This window comes from Leguminivora glycinivorella, chromosome 20 (assembly GCF_023078275.1).
Source record: "Leguminivora glycinivorella isolate SPB_JAAS2020 chromosome 20, LegGlyc_1.1, whole genome shotgun sequence".
Taxonomy (NCBI): Eukaryota; Metazoa; Arthropoda; class Insecta; order Lepidoptera; family Tortricidae; genus Leguminivora; species Leguminivora glycinivorella.
Genome location: NC_062990.1, coordinates 12735130 through 12757073, shown reverse-complemented (window position 1 = coordinate 12757073; position 21944 = coordinate 12735130). Strand labels below are relative to the sequence as shown.

At 37.3% G+C, this 21944-nt stretch overlaps 2 protein-coding genes across 5 annotated transcripts in view; one reads left to right on the top strand and one right to left on the bottom strand.

Annotated features, from left to right (window-relative positions):
• The window catches only part of LOC125237034 (transmembrane channel-like protein 7), a 29898-nt gene extending 12598 nt beyond the window's left edge, over nt 1–17300 (bottom strand). Inside the window, exons 1-3 of one of the 4 annotated variants that reach the window (XM_048143958.1) lie at nt 17020–17300; nt 5966–6159; nt 2807–2914 (exon numbers count right to left, since the gene is read on the bottom strand). In XM_048143958.1, coding sequence (XP_047999915.1) covers nt 2807–2914; nt 5966–6143 — 286 coding nt within the window. In that variant the 5' untranslated portion in view covers nt 6144–6159; nt 17020–17300. Of the gene's footprint in view, nt 1–818; nt 1053–2806; nt 2915–5783; nt 5868–5965; nt 6160–16541; nt 16657–17019 lie in introns of those variants that run through there. The other 3 variants (XM_048143960.1, XM_048143961.1, XM_048143962.1) reach the window with 3 other exon arrangements.
• Nucleotides 17301–17617: 317 nt separating this feature from the next.
• LOC125237080 (ALK tyrosine kinase receptor) overlaps nt 17618–21944 on the top strand; it is a 42517-nt gene continuing 38190 nt past the window's right edge. Inside the window, 1 exon segment of the mRNA XM_048144032.1 lies at nt 17618–18851. Coding sequence (XP_047999989.1) covers nt 18287–18851 — 565 coding nt within the window. The 5' untranslated portion in view covers nt 17618–18286.

Sequence of the window (21944 nt, the reverse complement as noted above, 5' to 3'; positions counted from 1 at the left end):
TCAGTCTGGCGGATGGTTGGGTCCATCCGATTGGTCTGGCTGCTTACAAACGGTCTGGTTACAGGTCCCTGCGTATCATATACCAAAATCAGGCTTGAGAAAATGAGGTAAGTTAGAGTCGTTTTTTGCCAACTTTGTCGCGTCTGGTAAAAGTTATATTTATAATAAAATACACATGTACTTACGCAGTGTAAATAAAATTCATAGCTTAAAATTAATCTTGCACCGCATATAAACTTTCATTTTTTATTTCCTTAGAAGTAAAATTTTTGAAAGTCGCTTATTACGTCAAGTATACAAAATACACGTAGCTTAATGTAGAAAATTCAAGTTTTTAGCTTTTATAGACCCGGAATATTTCAATTCTACTAATGCTCATATCGAAACTTTAAGTCGGTCTGGCGGATGGTTGGGTCCATCCGATTGGTCTGGCTGCTTACAAACGGTCTAGTTACAGGTCCCTGCGTATCATATATCAAAATCAGGCTTGAGAAAATGAGGTAAGTTAGAGTCGTTTTTTGCCAACTTTGTCGCGTCTGGTAAAAGTTATGGCCGGCGGAAACGGTCTGGCATTGATGATAACCAATTTCTAACAACGTGCTCTAACACATATATAAAAATCAGCCTTGAGAATTTAAGGAAAGTAAGCACTTTTTTTTTTCACCTTCATCACTTGATAGCAAAAAATTGGCCGATGGGCCGAACTAGAAAATATGCACACATTAACCGTCGATGTGAACTCTACATTGTCCCAAAGTTTCATCCTTGAGAATTTGAGGAAGGTCTGGCGGGCCTGGGCTCTGGGTCTAATACATTACCTGTTTCCATATTAACTATATCACTGTAACTCACTACACCTATGAAGTTTACGTAAACTCTCACTGAAAGATCGCGTAGCACTGAATGTTTCAACTAAGGTCAATGTATTCGCTATCGTGAGATTTCACACACTACTAATTGATCACGAATCGCGAATACTGAGAAGATGTGAGTTTTCTTTATATACTTTCATCTGGATTGGTTCGTATATGCACAAACTATTATTTCAGTACAGATGGTGTTTTTTTTACGCACTAGTACGAGAAGTGGTTCATTATATGCCAGGTCGAAACTACGGAGGGCCATCTGTACTAAAACGTCGTACGATACACGTGCGAAAAGGAAATTCGTAACTCGTGTCGAACTTCCATTTTTACGCACCAGTATCGTAATGTACTATTTCGTCATTTAAAACTAGTTAGTGCGTTTTCACATTATCCGATCCGATATCGGATGTAGGACCGATATCTCATACATTACAGGCGCCATCTTGGATTTTTTCCATTGAAATCCTTCCGACATCGAATATCGGATCGGATAATGTGAAAACGGACTTGTAACACAAAACAAACAACTAGTTATACACGAATGAAGGACATTACTTCGCAAGAAGTTCGATGTCACGTTCGTGGTGTTTAGATTACAATTATGTTTCTACATATGTATACACCATACCTTAGACATTTGGTAAAATAGGTACACTGGAATCACTGGATGTAGTATAAATAAACTACCTATTATACGTAGATTTCGTTCATGTCACACGACGACACGCATATTTGTAGAATCTGACCTTTAATAATAATATTTTCAGTACAGATGGTCGTTTTTTACGCACTAGTTCGAGTTCGAGAAGTGGTTCATTATATGCCAGGTCGAAACTTCGGAAGCTCATCTGTACTGAAAAACGTCGTACGATACACGTGCGAAAAGGAAATTCGTAACTCGTGTAGATTTAAAACACTCCCTTCGGTCGTGTTTTAATTTATCGCCGCTCGTTTCGAACTTCCTTTTTTACGCACTTGTATCGTAATGTACTATTTCATTATGTAGATAAAGAATCCTAAAAGCATCTTAATTAGCAAAAATAGTGTCAAATATGTTTGCGGTTTTCTTTAAGTTGATTGTACCTGACTTATTCTGATGGATTCCCGACAAGGACCAGTAGTACTAATTCTAATTAACATGTTCGGTGCCGGCGGCACTAAACAAACCTTCTCTTATGCCGGTGATACAAGGTCTGTGATCAAAACAGTCAAACTCCTATACACGCATGTGTGTTCAAACAAGTTTACCGGCCTATCCCGGGCGAAACAGCAGCAGTTGTATTTAAAACGTTCATATTTCTATACCTCTGGCATAGGGTTGCAAAAAAAAAGTTTTTTTTTTCAGAATTATGAAAAAAAACATGAAAGAAAAAACCGAGCACCATTGTTTTTTTTTCTAAATGTTTTTTTTTCAGATGAACAAATAATTCGACAATAACGGTTTTTCGTGAGTTGTAACGTGTTTCAATAACAATAACGTACATTTTAATTCGATTAACATTTAGTATACAAACGTTTATTGGGGAATCCCCGATGCGGCGTGCAGCGTGGAGAGGCGGTGGTGTTGCCAACAGTAAATAGTGATAACTACCAACTACAGATTTCGTAAATGTTACTTTTTGACCAGACATTAAAGTTATTTGATTAAATTCGTTTAATAGTTAACATTGAGTCTGAAAAACCGTATAAAAGTATTAACTGCTTAGCAAATTTCAAAATTTTGTACTTTAAAAAAAAACGTACTCCAGAAAAAAACTGTTTTTTTTCTGGCTTGAAAAAAAAACCCTTTTTTTGCAACCCTACTCTGGCATAGGAGTAAAAAGTTGACTAATGCCAGTGGCATAGGAATGAGAATTTAGTAATTTCTACCGGCATAGTGTAGACTTTTAGTAAAATAGTGCCGGGGACGAACGCGTTATCAAGCTGAGTGTGTGACCTACCTGATAGGTCCGGCAGCATGGACAGATGTATGTCTCGACTCTGCGTTGTGCGTGCGTAGGTAGATTGTCGTCGTTCATTTTGAGATCGTACTCGTTTCACCGTCGTTGCTGAAACAAATTCAATTCATTTATTGATTTAATTCAAGCAACATGGCTCATACATGTGTGTGTGTGGATTGAGTGAGCACCTTCCGAAAAAAAAAAAATATGCTGATCATTTAGTAAAAGTTCTAAAACAATTGTAAAACGAATCTCTGAATTTGTAAAAAGATAAATCAAAAGATACAGCCATTAACATGTGCTCACTCAGTTCTCACAAACTACCAACGAAAACAGTGAATATATTCATTTAACATATAATATTTATATACTAACATTTAGTAAAAAATAGGCCAACCTACCTCTATAAATATTAGATCACCTAGTGACGTATTAAATTTTTTACAAATAGTTTCTTATGCTCACTCAATCCACACACTTTTGAAAAGCCGAATTTTGATGAAAAACATAAGATTTAGACCGCTATTATATGTGTATAGTTTAGTAAAAGTGAAATGGGAATTTGTAAAATACAAAACGAACCACTAACGTGTCAGGTTTTTTTATAATAAATTTTTGTAAGTGCTCACTCAGTCCACACGTTTTGAGAAAGTTAAAAATGTAAATATCTTACGATTTGTAGCACCTAAGACACTCGAAAGTACTTCAACATTTAGTAAAAATTTTTACTAAATATCCACCATCTAATATTTTATATTCGTTGTCTGGTTTTAAAGATATTCAGACATAACTTTTCTCATACAAATGTATCAAGTAGGGTGACAACACTATGTCGGCTCCTGATTTTCCCCACCTTCCCATTGTCATATTGAGATTGGGGAGTTTCGTTCGTTCAATTTTGATAATATTAAACTAATACCGTATTAATTATCCATCTGCAAACTGTTTTTAGGTTATGTTCTTGGAGTAGTGATGATGTGTATTGTGTAATTTTTATCGACGTCAGGATAATAACCATATCGACATGCATGCATTAAAAAGGACATGAATGATAATTGGTAAGAAACAAAGAATATAATACTTCACTAGTAAGAAACCAGAACCTGGTAATCTAATCGCGCTAACAGATGAGCGTACCGGATTTGTAAGTGGGAGCGAGAAATAGTTATTCTTTTCTCGCTCCCACTTACAAATCCGGTGAACTATTATCAAAATTGAACGAAACTCCCCAATCTCAATATGACAATGGGAAGGTGGGGAAAATCAGGAGCCGACATAGTGTAGTCACCCTACTTGATACATTTGTATGAGAAAAGTTATGTCTGAATATCTTTAAAACCAGACAACGAATATAAAATATTAGATGGTGGATATTTAGTAAAAATTTTTACTAAATGTTGAAGTACTTTCGAGTGTCTTAGGTGCTACAAATCGTAAGATATTTACATTTTTAACTTTCTCAAAACGTGTGGACTGAGTGAGCACTTACAAAAATTTATTATAAAAAAACCTGACACGTTAGTGGTTCGTTTTGTATTTTACAAATTCCCATTTCACTTTTACTAAACTATACACATATAATAGCGGTCTAAATCTTATGTTTTTCATCAAAATTCGGCTTTTCAAAAGTGTGTGGATTGAGTGAGCATAAGAAACTATTTGTAAAAAATTTAATACGTCACTAGGTGATCTAATATTTATAGAGGTAGGTTGGCCTATTTTTTACTAAATGTTAGTATATAAATATTATATGTTAAATGAATATATTCACTGTTTTCGTTGGTAGTTTGTGAGAACTGAGTGAGCACATGTTAATGGCTGTATTTTTTGATTTATCTTTTTACAAATTCAGAGATTCGTTTTACAATTGTTTTAGAACTTTTACTAAATGATCAGCATTTTTATTTTTATTTTCGGAAGGTGCTCACTCAATCCACACACACACCTCATACATTAGTGACACAATACGCAATAAAAATATAATACCATACAAAACATACAGGGGTTTGATTTTATTACGACGACCGGTCTGGCTCTCGGTAGTCGGTAGTGACCCCGCCTGCTAAGCCGCGGTCCTGGGTTCGAATCCTGGCAAGGGCATTTATTTGTGTGATGAGCAACAGATATTTGTTTCTGAGTCATGGATGTTTTCTATGTATATAAGTATTTATCTATTTAAGTATGTACATCGTCGCTTAGCACCCATAGTACAAGCTTTGCTTAGTTTGGGGCTAAGTTGATCTCAATATTTATTTTTTTATATTATTTATTTATATTTATAAGAATACGGTTTTCTTTCTCATTATTTGACAGCGTAGCTCGCGGTGGTAATTAATACTTTAGGACATTCTTGTTAGGACTCTCCCCGACCCGCCTAAAATATTTCCGATCCTACTTCTGAACTCTAATACTTACTTCTCGCTTGTCTTGATGGCAGCAGAGTCGCTAGCTTGTTCGCATCGGCTCGTTAAACGTTATCAAACAATTCCTGCAAGGGTACAACTCTTGGTAGAACTCCCCCAACCAAGCTATAACACTGTGGATCCCACTTCTGAACTCTAATTTAGAGTTCTTCACACACTTTTTTTTTTTATAGTAGTCGGTGGCAAACAAGCATACGGTCCGCCTGATGGAAAGCAGTCACCGTAACCTATTAGCAACCCATTAGAAATTTGTACACTCCCCTTTGCTGTGTTAAGTACTCAACAAAAAGGAATGTACAAGTTCCAAGGAGGGTTCGGGTTGCCGACAACTCAAAGGACAATAGACGGAACAAATTTAGTTCCGTAGGTCCTTCCGTCATCAGCACACCGCACCTTCGTTGAGCTCTGGTAGCCTTACTCACCTCTATACTTACTTCTCGCTTGTTTAGATGGCAGCAGCGTCGCTAGCTTGTGCGCATCAACTCTCTACAGGTTATCAAACAGTGGATCCCACTTCTGAACTCTTATTCGAATTCTTCACACACTATACTTACTTCTCGCTTGTTTAGATGGCAGTAGCGTCGCTAGCTTGTTCGCATCGGCTCTCTGAAGGCTATCAAACAGCTCCTGTTCGGCTCCAGGGTACAAATCTTGGTAGAACTCCCTTCAACCAAGCTATAACACTGTGGATCCCACTTCTGAACTCTTATTAAAGTTCTTCACACACTATACTTACTTCTCGCTTGTTTAGATGGCAGTAGCGTCGCTAGCTTGTTCGCATCGGCTCTCTGAAGGTTATCAAACAGCTCTTGCTCGGCTCCAGGGTACAACTCTTGGTAGAACTCCCCTCCCGCCTCCTCCCATCCCGAGTGACGGGCGTGGGACTTGCCCTTGGACGAGTTGCCACCCGACATGTTAGGTCATTTTATGCTGCGAAAGAAAACAGTACTTTAATCTTATACTTTTAAACGAGCAATTCTTGTATATTTATTTATTTATTTATATATACCGACGATCTCGGAAACCGCTCTAACGATTTCGCTGAAATTTGTTATGTGGGGGTTTTCGGGGGTAAAAAATCGATCTAGCGTAGCCTTAGATCCCGGAAAACGCGAATTTTCGAGTTTTCATGAGTTTTTCTTTCACGTTAGTAAACGTAAAATATGGTCGTTAATTTCGCCGCGCGCGCATCGATTCCGCTTAGCTCAGTCGTACGAGGTCGGTCTAATGTACGCAGATAGATCGTAGGTGTCAGGGTTTCGAATCCCGGCCAGAAATTAAGTTTTTGTTTTTTGTCTTTTTTTTTGTTTTAGTATTTATAAGAGTTTTTTTTTTATCTAAAGACGTGATATATTAAAATAGAACCGAGCGAAGCTCGGTCGCCCAAATATTGATAAATTAATAACTACAATTACTGACCGTGGGGGCCCAGCGCGAAATCTCTTTTTAAAGAGATATCCCAGCGCCTCATGGATGCCTCTGGTGACCAGAGAGCTGGCAGCTACTTCGGTCAGAGATTAAGTCTGGCTATCTAAAGAGGTAACGCTGCCAGCCTTCTGGGCACTATGGTGAGGCACTATATTTTTAAGAGCAGGATATAAGTTACGGACTAAGGATCAGTTGCACCAACCTCAAATTAGCAGACTGATAAACGTTTTTCAGGAGCTTAATCGAGCGAGCAACTTGGCTCGCACCAATGAGTTTTTCGGAATTTATGTGCGAAATGTCATTTGATATTTGCCAGTCGATTTTCGGTGAAACCGGACTAATTCCAATAATGTCTAGTTTACCCTTCAGGTTGGAAGGTCAGATGGCAGTCGCTTTCGTAAAAACTAGTGCCCACGCCAAATCTTGGGATTCGTTGTCAAAGCGGACCTCAGGCTCCCATGAGCCGTGACAAATGGCGGACTAACGCAAGGAGGATGATGATTAATTTAAGTAATGCACGTTCCGCTTTCACGGAGTTAATTACAGCATAAATTAAATATAACAAGATCATACCATCCCGTACATTAAAATGCGACCGCCTACGAACGCGCTTACACTCCACCACACATAGATGGCGCCACATAAAATGCCTTGTTGCCACCGATTATTTGTAGATTGGCATTAAGTGTCAATTCCGAGCCGTAAATCTATGTCAAAAGTGACACTTAACGCCATCTACAAGTATAATCGAAAGCTACAAGACATTTTTTTTGTGGCGCCATCTATGTGTGGTGGAGTGTAAGCGCGGTCTTAGGCGGTCGCATTTTAATGTATGGGATGGTATGATCTTGTTATATTTAATTTATGATTACAGAGATAAGAGCCATGAAAGCTAAGTTATTAATATGTTTCACATTTCACCCTTTCAAACTGAATAAGATTCTGAAGAACCATGTTAAAAGCGTATCAGTAAAATATATAAAAATAAGTTGCAGAGCGCTGTGAAAGAAATTTATTTAATTTTCCGAAAGATACAGAATAGTTAACTTCTCGGTTTGACCTATAGCTTGACCACAACCGCTGTGCCGCTCCTTAGGTATGCGCGGGGAGGCGGGGTGCGGGCAGGAAAGATCACGGACACACAAGAGTCTGTCGTCGTGTCGGATAGATCTGAAGATACCGAAGTACAATATTTTGGCTCTGTATAGGTACATACTTATTATATCCAATTTTTATTATGGTACAATACGATTTTTAGGTAAGCACAAATAAAAAAACCAATATAAGTCAAATTAATGTGTAATTATCGGAAAAATTAATAGTTTCGAGAGTTAAAACAGAATCAGTTCGAAAAACAAAAAAACATAAGCTTCTAGTTAATGAATACAGTGACTATTCTGACATAGATTCACTTTTATCTTCATCTTCCATTTCGCTACCGGAACTTGAATCATTGTCATCCTGCAAATTTATTATTATGGGGTCAATAATATTGTCGAAACGGTTGTCGCGATCCCAGTAATCGTTTTCATTTTTTTGGACATGGTCATCACACCTCTGCCATTTTTCTGCCGTGAACTCCGAAAATAATAAATTCAGTGCGTTTATCTTTTCATCTAGAGAAGAATGAATATGGTTTTGCGCTATATTGTTTTTAACATCAGCCCATACCAATTCGATGGGGTTCAGATCTGGATGGTATGGAGGTAAACGCAGGACTGTGTGCCCATGAGCTTTTAAGAGGTCATCGATTCTGTAAACAGGCTCTTTTTGAGTGGCATTTATAAGAATTTGCAGTTGATCTTTTTTAATTTTTTCCGGAAATTCAACATTGTGACGCCGCAGCCAGTTCTGCATTTCACTTTTGAGGTTTGTCATGGTCGGTTTCTTATCAACTTGAACGCTGTGGTAAGACGCGTTGTCCATCACAATGACAGAATTCGGCAGCAGTTTATCTTTCAACTTTTCATCCACCCACTTATAAAAAGTAGGCCCGTTCATGTCTCCATGGTAGTCGCCAGTCTTAGCATCGGATTTAAATATAGTCAATGCACCTTCGACCAAGCCATTTCGACTTCCAGCGTGAACGATTACCAAGCGTCGTCCTTTCCCGATGTCAGTGTGAATTCCAAGTTCCGACGATGATTGCCAACATTTGCTAACATTGTGACTGGCGTTAATATATGTCTCATCTAGGAAATATATGTTGCGGTTTTCACTTCTATATTTTTTTATTTCTGTCAAATATTTCCTCCGCCACTCTGTAATATTAGGCTGCTCTATAAGAAGATGTCTTTTCGATCTACATTTTTTGAACCGGTAACCCATTGTGTGTAAAAGTTTTCTCAAATATTCTCGTCCACAATTCAAAACACCATCTTGTCTCAAACTTGACAGTAACTTACGAATACTTGGCACTGTTTTTTCGATCTCATAAAACTGATGAATCTTTCTCCTGATCACTCCCAAGTCAAAATCATCAATTACATATTTTTTCTTTATAACTTTCGGTTTTTTGGGCGAATTAAATTTCGGTTGGCCCTCATTTTCAATTGATGAATTTCCTACAGATATTACATTTATTACGGTTCTTTGGCAGTACCCAGTAGCTTCGGCCACAAGTTTGGCGATATTTGCGTCACTTTTATGTTCGAAACTATCTTTGTCTGCTTTTCTTTTCCTAAAATATTCCGCCACTTTGAAAATGACAGCTTTAACATCTCGAGATAAAGCACGACCCATCTTTGGATATTCTATCTCATGTGCGTCTGACATAGACAGCCCGCAACAGATAACACTACACGCCGCCACGAGCGACGACGGCGGAATGACAGAGCGCAGTGGCTGCTCTGCCCCCCCGTCTCGCCGCTCGCATACCTAAGGAGCGGCACAGCGGTTGTGGTCAAGCTATAATACGGTAGCATTTTCCTTACGGCATAAAGTCCGCCATTTTTGTTTTCATATATACTGTAGGCGACGGAACTACCAACCTCCGTGCGTGGCAGCCTGACCGGTATGGATGCCGCTTCCAGCGCGCGTCTTTTATTTTTTGTACAGATTTTTTCAGAATTCTGTCATGTCAATAAGCGACACACGACATGTTTTATTTTGCACATTATTTGTGCTTTTTCCACGTTTGGTGGTGGTGGTGTATATAAACGGTAAATATTTATTCAGTATTTTATTTTACCTTGGCGGCCCTATCCTACAGTACCCATAGGTAATGTAAAATTATATTAAGAGCGTTTTACTGTTATGTGATAACTTTTATCATTTTGTAAATATCATTGCTTACCTAATAAAGTACTTGTCAATGTCAGTAGGCTACAGAACTTAGGTAATAATCACACCCTTTCGATTTCCTTATGCCATATACTCATATAAGGAAATATTAGCAGAAAACGTAAAACACCAATCTATAATACACTGCAGCTCACGGCTGTGTTCCCCGGTCGTGAGTTCGAAACTCGTCTCAGGCAAATTATTTCACATTCCTTTTCTTCAAGAATACAATAGGTAATTTAATGTTTTTAATCAATACTAAAACAACACTTCTCTCAATTAAAATTATAATAGAACTAGTCTAGGATTACGTATACTGATATCGAAGTGTTATCTGAAATTATCAGTATTGCCATAAATATGTGTTTATGTTTATACAGGAAATCAAAAAGACTATTATGAGGCAGTAGCGGCTCGCCCTAAAGTGCGCTTGTGCGGTGCACTCCCAGAAATAATCACAAGTAAATTATAGTAATACATCAGTTATGATACCTCTAATTAATGTACTACTATTTTAAAAAAGTATCGCAAAAAAGTTAAGCCCAATTAAACAATTACTTATATTTCTTAAAAGTTCATTAAACTGACTATTACTCCGCCAACTCCCTTCCTACAATTTCATACGCACCGCGCTCAACGGAGCGCTTTCAATTGCGCTCCTATGGAAAAAGATTCAATGCATTCATCAATAGAAAATTCAGTAAGAGCGAAAGAGAAGCTTAGACACAGCTCCACGCGTGAGACAGACGATTATCTATGAAATATTAGGTAAATCGGGAGCGCCGCACCGACCACAGAACTATATCAAAATAGAAGGCAAAAGTATCATTCGCGTGGCAAAAAGAAGACTCAACGACCTCTTTCCTCGCCGCAAACGACAGTCTTTTGTTCATTGCGGCTTTAATTTGACAACCTCGACTTGGCGTGCGTTCAAAGCGAGCGATATGTATATAAAAAAGAAATAAGTGTCATAACAATGCGTGTAATGAAAATAATTTCATTTGTTCTTAGATTACGAGCGACGTAAAAATTAGCTATTCAAACTGTCGAGTCAACTCATATTCGTGACGTCAAGTGTTCATGCAAAATGTTACACGGTTGGTCTTGTCAACCGCCGAGCTTTTTCCTTCTATCTCGATATAGGTCTGTGCGTTTGTCCTTGATTGCCGCCACGTTGCACAGCGCAGGCGCGATGCGCGCCGCTGTCATCCTCGTACTTATTTCGCGCGCTATTTTGTTACTTAAGTAAACAAGTTTTAGGCACCCGCGGGAATACGATTTAGACTTAATTTGAAACCGCATAATTAAATTGTTTTAATTGCAAGTGTAAAATAATTTCAGTGTGTGAGTATGGATGGATGCAATGTGACATTTATAAAAGTGTGTGAAAAAACTTTAGCAACACGATTAGAATTAAAAGCCCAGTGGTTATTGTGAGTGTGACAAAAGTGACAAACTGTTTTTCCATTTCTTTTATTTGGAAGTGGCGCGGACGACGGAGGTGGTGTGTGCGTGGACTGAAACCCGTTTGAATGATCGGTCGTAAGGAAATATGCAAGGCCTTAGATTCAGCATATCGAAAATCCACACAGGAGTACCGTCATACTAGGTATCTACATACATGTAAGATCTTGGTGCTCACAATGAGAGTTTGAGTGAACACCCACATATTACAGCCACAAGCCGCCTCTGTTATGAGGTATTAATTATAAGTGCTTTGGTATTTCCATAAGTTTTTCTTTTATCTGTGACGTGAGCTATTGAAATGATTAATAGTTATAAAACGTCTATTCGCGATGAACTAAAAAAAAATACTGAATCGATTTTCATGCGATTTTGAGCTATCAACAGAGTGACTGTTGAGGAAGGTTTCAGGCATATCATTTGATAAGGTTTTGTATAACCTCATGCGAAGCCGAGTTAGTCTCTAGTAATGTAGATGAAATGTGTGCACAGTTGGATTCAAAAATGTAAAGTAAATGTGGCCAAAGTAATTCTTCAGCCCTACTTACCTTAAACTTGATATATACACTATATTATTATTTACCTGAATATATGTCCATTTAAACTTTTGTTAAGTTTTTTGAATAGTCTTTTAGTCTTTAGGTTTTATTTTAACAAGAAATTTACAACAGAATGGAATCATAGATAAGTACAAACTTAACTAGGTTATGTTAAGCATCCTAATAAAGAAGGTACAGTACACAATTAGATACACATTGATGCCCCATATCATTCTAAATGTGCTAAATGGACTTACAATGAATAGTAAGCATAATATTGATTTGTCAGAAATGACTCAAATGCATCATTCAGTTAGACCATTTACTTAGGAACTTATGGGTTGTTATTTTAAGATATCATATATTTTTTAATTATGATACTACAACTACAAACATTGTAAAAAAACAATATTATTAATTAATTATTAATTGCGAATTTTTTTTTAAATTTAGTAAAATGAGAAAATTGGTTTTCATTTTCAACTAATAAAACTGGACTAATCCCAATAGGGCTCAAATTCTAAAATTTCTCTTTGGTAAAAACTGTTTGTGTAAATTCTTGAGAATATGTTGCAAATGTTGCAACGCGGACTATGTTCCCCAAGCAAGCCTCTTCTACTAGACTAGAAGATGATTACTCACAACAAAAGTTAAAAATAACAAGATGTCAAACAATGCTCGGCTTAGTCTAAAACAACACCAAATTAACTAATTAAAAAAACTACCAGACTCAACAGGAAATAATGAATCACTACTTTAGACAGGAAACAAAGAATAATCTCTATGCTGCACCTTATACCCATACTAGTAAGGTTTGAATTTCGTTGGCATAGTGGTATTTTTTTCCTTAGATGTTTTTACTTATAGATTGCCGAAAAGTATTGTGAACTTTTTGCAGAAGTTCATTGTACCTATTGTGTAAAATTATTAAATGCTTATTATATACTATAAAGGGTCTATATTTGTATTTGTAGGTATTTATTTGGTATGAGTATTTAGTGTAATATAAAGTAAATGATTTGTCACTACAATGGCTTGAATAAAATTTTGATGACTAAATAATGGTACTATTGAATGAGTGAGGACCTTGATTTCCACTACACAATATGCATTAACTTCTTGTCTAAGTGTGATAAAAATTGAACGAAGTTTTTAACATTCCATTCTACAACAAGTATTTCAATTCAATTCAATTCAAAATATCTTTATTCATGTAGGCCTAGTTACAAGCTCTTATGAATAGTTCATTACATATATATTATGATCTTAATCTAACCTAATTATCAGAGCAATTTATTGTTGTAAATTATTGTTCATAATAATATTGAGTCTATAATATACAATTTCATATAAAAATAATCGTTAAACAAAAAATATATAATTAGGTATATGTATATATAAAAATACATGTCTAGAATATTTCTAGGAAAAATCCAATGTCCAAAAAAATACAATATTAATTTCATCAACAATAATAATAATAATAAAAAACGTAAAAATAAGAAACCATTTCGAATAACAATTAATCCCACGTTGTTTTATCATTCATGTAGTCTTGTGTTGTATAATAAGCTTTGGAAATGAGTACACGCTTTACATGATTCTTAAATTTATTAATTGACAAGTCAGTAATATGATTCGGAAGTTTATTATAAAATCGAACACAATTACCCATGAATGATTTTTTAATTTTACAGAGCCGTGTGAAGGGCACCGCGAGTTTATGTTTATTTCTAGTATTTATATTATGTACATCACAGTTTTTCTTAAAATTACAAATGTTTTTATGTACATACATAATATTCTCATAAATATATTGACAATGCACTGTCATTATATTAATGTCCTTAAATTTATCTCTAAGTGAGTCTCTATGGTTCATTTTATATATTGCTCGAATAGCCCTCTTCTGCAGAATAAATAAATATGGCACTGCCCCAAAGTAAAATACCATATGACATAATGCTGTGAAAGTAACTAAAATAAACTAATCGAGCTGTTTTCACGTCTGTTAACTGACGGATCTTGCTCACTGCAAAAGCTGCAGAACTAAGTCTATTCGAGAGGTTAACAATATGGGGACCCCACTGAAGTTTAGAATCTAAAGTTATACCAAGAAAAACTGTACTATCTACCAGTTCTAATTCCTCATCCTTCACAACGACACTTGTTTGCTCATTCCTTACGTTACTATTAGTGACAAACTTAATACATTTAGTCTTTTTTTCATTTAATAATAAATTATTAGCATTGAACCAGTTCACTACTTTAGAGATAGCATTGTTTACATCACTGTGAGCTTGTTGCTGTCGTTTGAGTTTGAAAATAAGTGAGGTGTCGTCTGCAAACAATACTATATCATGGTGGGTCTTTACAAGGAATGGCAAGTCATTTATGTAGATAAGGAACAGGAAAGGCCCCAATATTGATCCCTGTGGTACACCCATAGAGACCAATGACCCAGTTGATCTCTGTCCATTGACATCTACCCTTTGTATTCTACCATTTAAGTAGGACTTGAGTAAATCTAGTGCTGATCCTCTGACTCCATAATAATGTAGTTTCCTGATCAATGTTTCATGACAAACACAGTCAAAGGCCTTAGATAAATCACAAAAGATACCTAAAGCATCTGTGACTCCTCCCAGGCATCGAAAATATGCTTAATTAGCTCAACACCAGCATCGGTTGTCGAGCGACCCCGTGTGAAGCCAAATTGCTTATTATGCATTAAATTATTAACGTTAAAATGTCGTACTAATTGAGAAAGAACTAATTTTTCAAATATTTTACTGAAAGTTGGCAGCACAGATATTGGTCTAAAGTTAGTGGGGTCAGAGTGGCTGCCGGATTTAAATAAAGGAGTTATTTTGCTATGTTTCATTAGATCAGGAAACTCGCCGCAGTCAACACTGTTGTTGAATATAACTGCTAAGTCAGGCGCTACAATCTCAACTAAGGATTTTACGGCATGGACGGAGACCCCCCAGAGGTCACTAGTTTTTTTGACATTAATTGATTTAAATGCCTTTACTATATCTGAGGTACAAACATGTTCAAAATAAAGGTCTCTACAACACTCAGGAACGTTTTCCTCTAATAATTGATTTCATACTATATCAAATGATTTGTTTTATCAAAATCCTATAATCTCTGAATAATCATCTGTTTTCATTCCAATGATTAGATATAAGCAATTAATCATTATGCATTAGACTTGTTATCAGCTAAATAATGTTCATATTAATGAGATATGTTTTTAGCAAATTGTGTTAGGGAATATCTTATAAACTCATCATCATCCTCCTTGCGTTCGAACCTGGGGTCCGCTTTGACAACTAATCCCAAGATTTGGCGCAGGAGCTAGTTTTTTAGGAAAGCGACTGCCATCTGACCTTCCACCTGAAGGGTAACTAGGCCTTATTGGAATTAGTCCGGTTTCCTCACGATGTTTTCCTTCACCGTAAAGCAACTGGCAAATATCAAAAAAATAAATAGTAATGATACTTTGATGTTAAAATCTGCTTGACTGAAATAAGTCTTTGATTTATTTGTATGTCAGTAATTACCAGATTTTTTAATTTTTTTATTTATTAATTTGCTAGAACTCAAAGTACTGTTTTTGTTTAACCTCTTGTGTGCCGCAATTATTTTTTTCATACGGATTCCTTATTTGAGGATCCGCATTCTGGCATGACCCACAAGTAACTTTGATGTACTCCTTTTGTCCCTCATTAGGAACACATGGCACACAATTTCTTATTTTTCCAATCCTGGGAGGAAACTTCAACCTCGCCAGCCAATCCTTAACTTTATAAATAATACAATTTTAGCGGCTTTAGCCGATTTCAACCAAGATCATTATTTTGACCTAGCTCCATCAGGCTCGGGAATAGGGGCCTAGGGTAGTGATGTGCAAGTGGCGGAAGCTTTCCAAAAAAATCTTAAATTTCTTGAAAAATTCACAAAACTTTCACGAAAAAATAAAGGGAATTAAAATTTATGAAATGGAAAGTTTCCATCCATACAAAATTTCCGAAGTTTTCCTATGTGAAAATATCAGAATTTTGGAAACTTTCCATCTGCACATCAGTAGCCTAGAGAACCTACCTAAATGGTTTTGAGATTATGAAGTGCCTACCTGTATAAATGAGGTCTATGTCTTTAAGCCCGGGTTTGATCACTACATTCATTTAAACTCAAGTAATATGTGATGTATTTTAATTTAAATGATTATAATAGTACAAAAAATCATATACCTATTGCAATTGGATGGATACAATCTTATCATTAAAATAACGACAGATAAATCATAATCGTCATGAGATGAGTCCACTTTATATTGTAGACTATGAAATCATGTTGAAATTATGGATAAACTTAATTTAGGTTTTGTTCTATATTTAAACTTTCGTTAGAACGTCCCAACCAGTATGAATCAAAATAAACACTCAATCTTTTAGTGTGTTCTGTTATTAGTTTCTAACACTCCAAAATAGATCGGTATTAGTAGAATACCGTTTTGTTTATTTATTTCCGTAAGTACGTGGAGGTTTCAAACTACAGAACAATGGATTGCGAAACAAGTGTAACACATACCATACAATAAGATAGGACAATTCCGAGTAGCACACATTTTTATTCACCTTCACCGACTTTTACACAATTTAATTATTTATTTTTTGCACAAAAAATCTAGAGACCACAAAAGAAACCGCAAGGAGTGGTGAGGCGTTCTAAAACTAATCTGTCGCATAGATTAATTGTTTACGTTATGTCACGGGAAGAACAATTTCGTACATAAATCGAAATCGTAGTTTCCTTGTAAGTAATATTGTTGGGAAATATATTTATAAGTCAAACGCTAAATGATAATTAAGGATAAATGTATGGACTTCATTAAAAATTTAATTCGTTTAAAACAATAAGTAACCAAGATGGTTTCAGAACGCATGGCCCTAATCTAGTCTAGTGAGCTGTCAGTTCGCTCTCATTCACACATACACACAGTTGATTGTTCACTTGAAAATGCCCTAATTTTCATTCATTATTGTATTTAAACATTGAAACCACTTACCTCTCAATTGCACACACTATTCAAGAGCATGTAAATTAGTAATCATTGTTATCATAATTGATTCGCAACACTTTCTGTGTTCTTTCAAAAGAAAAATATTATCGATCACTTTTATTTAGGAACATGACGAATGAAACCCCTGAAAAACTTGTTTCAGCATTTTCTAAATCCTTTTAAATTGAGCATTTTTCAAAACGGAGATAGGTCTCCGGTGAGGGGATAGGTAATAAGGGATTCCGATTTAATATCCGCAGCTATCGGAAATCGGTGAAAAACGACAACCTCTCACCGTTCGCGTAAACAAATCTCTGAGGAAATTTTCTTCATGCAATATCCGGTGCTGCTCACCATTGGCTCGTTTACGCGGTAATTTTAGCACCAGCCAATAAGAAGGGATGGCGATAGGACGGGCCAATGGGAGGTGTTTGACGTGAGCAGTGATCCTAATTGGACCAATGTCATATCCGGTGCCGGACGCAGCGACATCCTGCGCGAAAGCCCGGGAAAGGGCTGGATTGTCTGAAGGCGAGTTGACACCTGCGCAGCATCAGTCGCTCTAAGATCACATCTCGCGAAAAGTAATGATTATTTCGGTCCTCGGGCGCTTAGTTCCGCATACTCCCACCGCGGCGCTGCGCTCCGGGAGTGGGATGGCGATGTATCTACCTTGTTATACTGAGCTGTTAAAACGTAATATTAGTGGTGAAAATTGAAAATTTCGGGCGATATATTTGGAGAATCGGTTTTTATTATAGTCCCAGTGTTATATCGCGAGCTGAAAATGTGTTTGGCGCGGTTTCGGAGGCTGCGAAGCTGTTTTGTAGACATCGCCTGTTCGTCCATTTGACTGTGTCGTTCGTTTTTCCAGGGACCGCCGGACGAGTTTTGTAGTTGTGAAATATTTGCGAATTTATTATTAAGTGCTTATGTAGTGGCTTAGGTAGTGAATCAATGTTCCGCCGGTTTCGGCACCTTAGTTTGTAATGATGTGTTCGGACGTCGCTCGCGTATCGACCGACAAAGACGAATCTTGTGGACTGCCCATATTGCAGATCAGAGCGTGTGGTTTCCGACCAGCTTGATAAGATAATAAATAGCCACCGCTGAGGGCCCGATTAGGGCGTGAGGACATTAGCGCTTTTGTTATGAATAATTTACGAATCATCGACAATAACATCCGATTTCTGCGTAACGCGCAAAATGTCAATCCGAAGTCAGTCCGCTGCGAGCGGCAAAAAGATAGCTATCTGAAAATTTCCGATCACTAATGGCGCTTGGCAGGCTATTCATCATTCTCGTGATAGTTGCGATCGTGATCGGCGATCAACATGAAGTCAAAACAGAAAATAAAACGAAAAAGACCATGGCGGCGGAAAAGGAAACCAGGTCCGCTAGCCCAAAAGACCGAGGTTCTTTAAAACAGATTTCAAGTTTACTCAAAAATAGCACAAAGCCTGGGAAGAAGAAGAATATATTGCGTCAGTTAAATATAAATGATGATATGATGAATGACAACGAAGGGGTTTTGACTGTGCATGAGAAGCCATCGAATGATTCGTTAGCGCGGAAGATAGACGCGCTCAGGCCTTCGGGTCCTAATTACACACCTGCGTCCGTGAACACGTATACCCCGCAAGTGGTAGGGGTGTATTGTAACTTTGAGAACTCTTCGAATGTGACTGATATGTGTATGTGGCAATGGAACTCCTCAGTGTCGAGACATGGACTAGGCTTCTCTGTGGCTACGACTGCAGATCTAGTCTTGTTGAATAAGACGACTAGGGGACTTAAGTTTACGGGACCTCCGACAGATGCGGATGGGAATGTTGATGGTGAGACTTCTTCTAGATTATTCTAGGGTTAATTTGGCTGATATTTGTATGACTATAATACTAAAACTAATTTTACAATAAATAAATAAATATTATAGGACATTCTTACACAGATTGACTGAGCCCACGGTAAGCTCAAGAAGGCTTGTGTACTCAGGCAACGATATATATAATACTTATATACATAGAAAACATCCATGACTCAGGAACAAATATCTGTGCTCATCACACAAATAAAGCCCTTAACCGGGATTCGAACCCGGGACGCGGCGCAGCAGGCAGCGTCACTACCGACTGCGCCAGACCGGTCGTCAAACTATGCTATATTATGATCAAAGAAACATCCAAAAAAGAGCGTTTGTCACTTTAATGCCGGCAACGCATTTGCAACTCTTGATGTTGCGGGTGTCCATGGGCGGCGGTAATCGCTTACATTAGACGATCCGCCTTCTGGTTTACCTCCTTTATTGTGCAAATAAATCAGATAAGTATATGAAACGAAATCATTTTACGTAAATTTATTGATTTATTATTCAGTAATATGGTAGTAAATTATAAGCTACTACCTTTTGCCCGCAGCTTCGCTCGCGTTAATAGAAAGAGACAAAAAGTAGCCTATGTCACTCTCCATCCCTTCAACTATCTCCACTTAAAAAATCATGTCAATTCGCCGCTCCGTTTTGCCGTGAAAGACGGACAAACAAACACACACACACTTTCCCATTTATATATTACTAAGTATGGTTTATTGTTTATAGACATGTATGACAAAAGTGTGGAGTTATCATTTTATAAACCTTATAAATATTTTCGTATAAATGTATCCACACTGTTACTGTTACGAAGACCATTCAGGTTTACCTAATCCGATTTTAGTTTTAAAAATAAACCGCCGTAGAACCTTGTCACAATAACAATACTTAAGACAAGACCCTAGTAATAAAAGTGACAAGGTCCTAACTTTTTAGTTGACGTTTTTAAAATACATTAATTCGGTAGCATACTTATAACATCTTTACCCAACTGCCGCAAAAGGAGGGTTATGATTTTTTGGTTCTGTACTTAAGTATCCTGTCGAGGTATTCCCGATGAACTACAGTATGGGTTCTTCAAAAAAGGAGTGTACAAGTTTCTAATGGGTCGGCAACGCGCATGTGACACCCCTTGAGTTGCAAGCGTCCATAGGTTACGGTGACCGGTTTCCATCAGGCGGGCCGTATATCTGTTTGCCACCGACGTGGTATAAAAAAAAATTGGTGGCGCGCCCTTTCTCCATACAATTAATGTAGAGTAACATATTCTACGCTCAAAATTCACGATAGAGCCTCTGATGGCAATAATCGTAGACAATTGACCGATCCATCATTATTATCTAGTATGTAAAATCCCCCCTTCCCAGCTATATATTAGCTTGCTTCTAGGTATCCTAGTTAGTTACACCTACACAGTTACGTAAATAAAAATATCTAAACACGATATAATACGGGACAGACAAAGCCCATACAAAAAAGCGTACCCCTGAAATGTATGGGCCTTTTAGTTTAGGCTTAAAACTAGTTCAAGGATGATTTATATAGGACTAGCGACCCGCCCCGGCTTCGCACGGGTACTATACCTACATGTAAATTGTAAACCTTCCTCTACAATCACTCTATCTATTAAAAAAAACCGCATCAAAATCCGTTGCGTAGTTTTAAAGATTTAAGCATACATAGGGACATAGGGACAGAGAAAGCGACTTTGTTTTATACTATGTAGTGATTTACAATCTTCATTCATTAAAACCGAAATAAATTACACATTTGAAAGAAAAAATGACCAAGTCCTCTGGTGCCAGAGGATGTAGTGATTTACGGTTTTAATTTAAATACATAGTAGTGTGACTACTTTAAGACAGCACAAGTTGAAATATTTTCAATAGATTATGATTTAACTTGTGTTCATTAGAATCTTCATTCATACTAAGAATCGTACCTCGAATTTTTAGCGCCATCTATAAAATACTATCATAACTACACTGATGATGCCTACAAATTTATTTTTTTAAAATGTGTATTGACGTGAGCATGTTCTGCTCTAAAAAAAAAATATTTGCGGAAAATTGATTTTGGCCACTTCCAGGCTGCGAAACAGCGCCATCTAGTTGCAATCCTAAAATGACCATACATTTCAGGGGTACGCTACTTTTTTTTGTATGGGCTTTGTCAGACCAGTATTATATCGTTCTTGGTTCAAAGTATACCTGTGTAGATGTAAATGAACGAGAACGAGGCGGTATATATATGACAGTATCAATCTAAAGCGTAGGATGTAGTCAGTGTTACTACGAGGAGGTCCACAATCAGAGGCGATTTAAGAATAAAACTCATTGAGGACCCCTATATCCTTGTAGTGTAGGTACAGTATAATAAAAAGTACTATCGTACAGTATAGCCACTCAAGCTCCCCACTGAAAGTGCCGCCCACCCCCTCTCGGTTACCTCACAGTAGCCGCCTGTCATAAACGCGAACAGTCGACCTGTCATATCTCACTCATACAAGCATAGTACACGTTCACCTACACGAGCTTAGACTGTGTGTTAGGAACGCGCCTCTTTCATATATTTGATCGCCAGTTTCCGAGATGTGGTGTAGGGTGTAGGTTTACTAAGTAGGTATCTAATAAGCCGAGAGTGGGATGCAGAACAGAACAGGATATATTCTATATATATTTGGGCATTGTAAAAAAACACTCGTTATTGGCTATTTATGAATGACGTGGTAGTGGTAAATATATTCGACCATTTGTGAATGGACTCTTCAAACGTAGCCGAATGGCACAAACGCTCACGAAACGAAACGCTCGTAGATATCTATCTCTATTGCTCTTGCGTATTGGCGCGACAGAGCCAGACTACCTTTCGCGGCGTTTCGTTTTCGTTCCGAGTCGCAGAAATGCCATTCGGCTACGGCACCAGGTAAGGCTGTGCACACCTCGGACACTGGCGATCAAATATATGAAAGAGGCGCGTTCCTAGCACACAGTCTAAGCTCGTGTAGGTGAACGCATACTTTGCTTGTATGAGTGAAATATGACAGGTCGACTGTTCGCGT